Below are 3,286 nucleotides of genomic sequence, written 5' to 3' on the forward strand. Positions count from 1 at the left end.
TCAGGGAGGCTGAGCAAGGAAACAGATGAGCCGGGGTTTGAACAAGGTACAGTTACTCCAGACACCCACACTTACACATGATAGGAGATGAAATGAACAAGAACACTGGGAAGAAGGAAAAACATGGACTAGAAGAACTCAACGAAGAATGATGGAACGAGGAGCTATGTGTGTGTTCCTGGGTCTAGTTCACAACACTGGGTCCTTGCCTAGGCTCCTTCCCCATCCCTTCCCTGCCCGGAGCCCTGCCCAGACCCACCCTGGCAGGAGCTGCACTGGCAGCTGTGGATGACTGGCAGCACCACGGGCTCTGTGTGGCCACCCAGACAGCGCAGGTTCAGGATCCGCACGGGGCTCTCCGGGTCTAGACGGTAGCTGCAGCAGTCACACTGGCTCTGCAGGTATGGCTCCTGGGCGAGAGGGAGTGGGTGAACTAGGGCCAAATGGAGTTTCCTCCCCTCTTGGCCTTTCCCATTTTAGGCGGGGTGGGATGGCGGGAGGGCCAGAGCACACCCTCTTCACTGAGCAGGGTGGCTGGGCCACTGCCAAGCCCCTTTTGCAAGAAGCCCACCTCCTTCACCCCAACTGTCTGAATGTCCAACAACCTACAGGTTAAACGAATCCTTTTAACGTGCCCATCAGTGCCTCCTGGCCGCAGAGGGAAAGACATACTCCTACCGCAAGGGGCTGAGTCTAGTGGGACAGAGACTTATATATGAAACTACAAATAAGTCAGTTCTAACTGCATAGTTCTGGTCCCAAATGCAAAGTGAGTTCTCCAAAGCAGATCCCTGTGCACTGTGGTTAAAGCACCTCTATCAGAGTCCTACGAACATATCATTTAATTTCATGTATAATTCTATTTATAATTTTGCTTTGAAATGGGTAGTACATTCGTACAATGCCAGGTTCAAAAACTGCCAGAGGTTATTCAGCAAAAAATTATCCCTCCAATTTCTATCCCACTATCAACTTCTTCCCTCAGGAAAAAAAACAAAAAAAAAAGCATCTCTTAATTACTCTCTCTCTTTTCTCACTCTATGTTTTAAAAATTCTAAAAGTGTGAAAAAAATTCCAAAAGTGATTTGGGAAGGTATTTCCAGGAGGTCCAGGATGCACCTGGGGGAGCCGTAGAGTGGCTGAGGGTTAAGGGGCTGTGTCTTTGGGGACCAGGTAGAAAAGCATCCTTGTCTTCCAGGATGAGGTAAACCAGGTGGACTGAGGTGGGAGGGACGGCCGCAGAGCACTGCGAGGTGGGCCCAGGGGCAGGCGGTAGTGGGAGTGGAGCTGGAGAGAGGACCCTGGCAGGAGGCAGCTCAGGTCACAGCTCATCAGGCTCAGGCTGAGGGGACTCAGAGGGGGCACAGAGCCCCTTGGATGATCCTAAGAAGGATCAGGGCTTCTGGGTCCACAGAGGGCAAACGCAGAGTGGAGCCCTGCCCAAGACTCAGAGCCAGCCTGGCTCGGACAGCTCGTGGGAAACGTGTGCGGTGATCCTCTCTGTAGAAAGGGCGTTCCGGCAGAGCCCTCATGCTCTCATGCACCGTGTGATGAGTTCTAATTTCAGAGGTTAGCTTAGCTCCTCCATGCCTTTCTTTGCTGGACTGCTGGCTCATTGCCTTGAGGGGCACAGCGGGCACACTCTGGGAATGGTGTGGGGCCACAGAAGACCTTTGTGGGAGGGGGTCAGGCACCTAGTAAAACCTCTGGGCCAACCCGCAGGTACACACCACTGCCTTGGGGAAAGCTCCGACCATCCGCCTCCCTGACTCCACTGTTATCTCCATGAGAAGCACCTTGTGCCTCATGGCCTCTGGCTGTGCCCAGGTCCCAGGCTCAGCGCAGCCCTCGGCAGCCACTGGCCAATGCAACTCCCCTGGCCTGGACGGCAGGTCCCTGGCTCACCTCTGGCATGACATGGGTGCTGGACGGGCAGTACCCACTGCAGTAGCTCACTTCTACCTTGTCCAGGTAGCAGGTCCCTTTGGTGAAGTTTCGAAGCTCCGTGAGGAGCTGGCAGGAGGGCAACTGCTCCTCTGTGGGGAGGGGCATTGAGTGGCAGGAGGTGGGGGCAGGGCACAGGAGGCGGAGGTGACTGAGGGGACTGTGGGGGGGGTAGGCACAGAAGGTGGAGGTGACTGAGGGGACTGTGTGGAGGGCACAGGAGGAGAATGTGACAGAGGGGACTGTGGTAGGACACAGGAGGAGGAGGGGAGGGGACTGGGGACTGTGGGGAGGGCACAGGAGGTGGACGTGGCAGAGGGGACTGTGGGGAGGGCACAGGAGGAGGAGGGGAATGAGGGGAATGTGGGGAGGGCACAGGAGGAAGAGGGGACTGAGGGGACCATGTTGGGGAGGCACAGGAGGTGGAGGGGACTGAGAGGACTGTGGGGGAGGAGGTGACTGGGGGACTGTAGGGGGAGGCACAGGAGGATGAGGGGACTGTGGGGGAAGGCACAGGAGGAGGAGGCGGCAGAGGGGATTGTGGGGGAGGGCACAGAAGGAGGACGGGATTTGGGGAGAGGGCAGAGGAGGAGGAGGTGACTGAGGGGACTTGGTGGGGACAGAGCACAGGAGGAGGAGGTGACGAGGGGACTGTGGGGGGGACAGGGCACAGGAGGAGGAGGTGACTGAGGGGACTGTGGGAAGAGGGGCAGAGCCCGGGTCTGAGGGGAACACGCGGGGTGGGGCAGCCAGGCGCTGTGATATGTGCTGGGGTCTTCACTCCTCAAATCCCCATGGCAGGTCGGCCTGGGGGAGGCAGGCAGCAGGCAGGCACCTGCCAGGCTGAAAAGGCCAGGTGTGGGGCGGCAGAGGAGAAGGGTCTAGACTAGGGAGAGGCACCCCACAATGTGCCCAGGTTCCCTCCATACCCGGAGCCTTCCTGCGGCAAGAGGGACAGCAGCTCCCTGGCTCCAGCACCATCTCCTCGCCCTGCAGAGAGAGAGAACCAAGGTGGTCGTGACACCTGGAGTCTGGCCTGCCCTCCCCAGAGGAGGGTCCCAGGAAGGAGCCTGAGGAACCAGGAGGGTAGTAGGGCTGCAGGGGCTACCTGAGCACAGGTGAGAGGGGAGCCACCCCGGAGATTAGCAGGGATGCAGGGAGTACCTGAGCACAGGTGAGCGGGGAGCAGCGCTGGGTGCAGACAGGCCTCCCACTGAGGCAGAGGCAGCTCTCACAGGCCTCCTGCCATTCAGATCCAGGCTGGGGAGAGTAGGGGAGAGCCTCCTCTTGGTCTCTGCCAACTTGTAGCTTTCTCTCAGTCTCTCTCTCTCTCTCTCTCTCT

The 3,286-nt window shown here is 58.2% G+C and overlaps 1 protein-coding gene across 1 annotated transcript in view; it reads right to left on the reverse strand.

Moving 5' to 3' along the window:
• The window catches only part of SSPO (SCO-spondin), a 67,336-nt gene that overhangs the window by 7,308 nt on the left and 56,742 nt on the right, over positions 1 to 3,286 (reverse strand). Inside the window, 4 exon segments of the mRNA XM_011966626.1 lie at positions 260 to 410; positions 1,906 to 2,036; positions 2,874 to 2,934; positions 3,109 to 3,284. Of these exon segments, the coding sequence (XP_011822016.1) occupies positions 260 to 410; positions 1,906 to 2,036; positions 2,874 to 2,934; positions 3,109 to 3,284 (519 nt within the window).

This window comes from Mandrillus leucophaeus, unplaced genomic scaffold (assembly GCF_000951045.1).
Source record: "Mandrillus leucophaeus isolate KB7577 unplaced genomic scaffold, Mleu.le_1.0 Scaffold767, whole genome shotgun sequence".
Lineage (NCBI taxonomy): Eukaryota > Metazoa > Chordata > Mammalia > Primates > Cercopithecidae > Mandrillus > Mandrillus leucophaeus.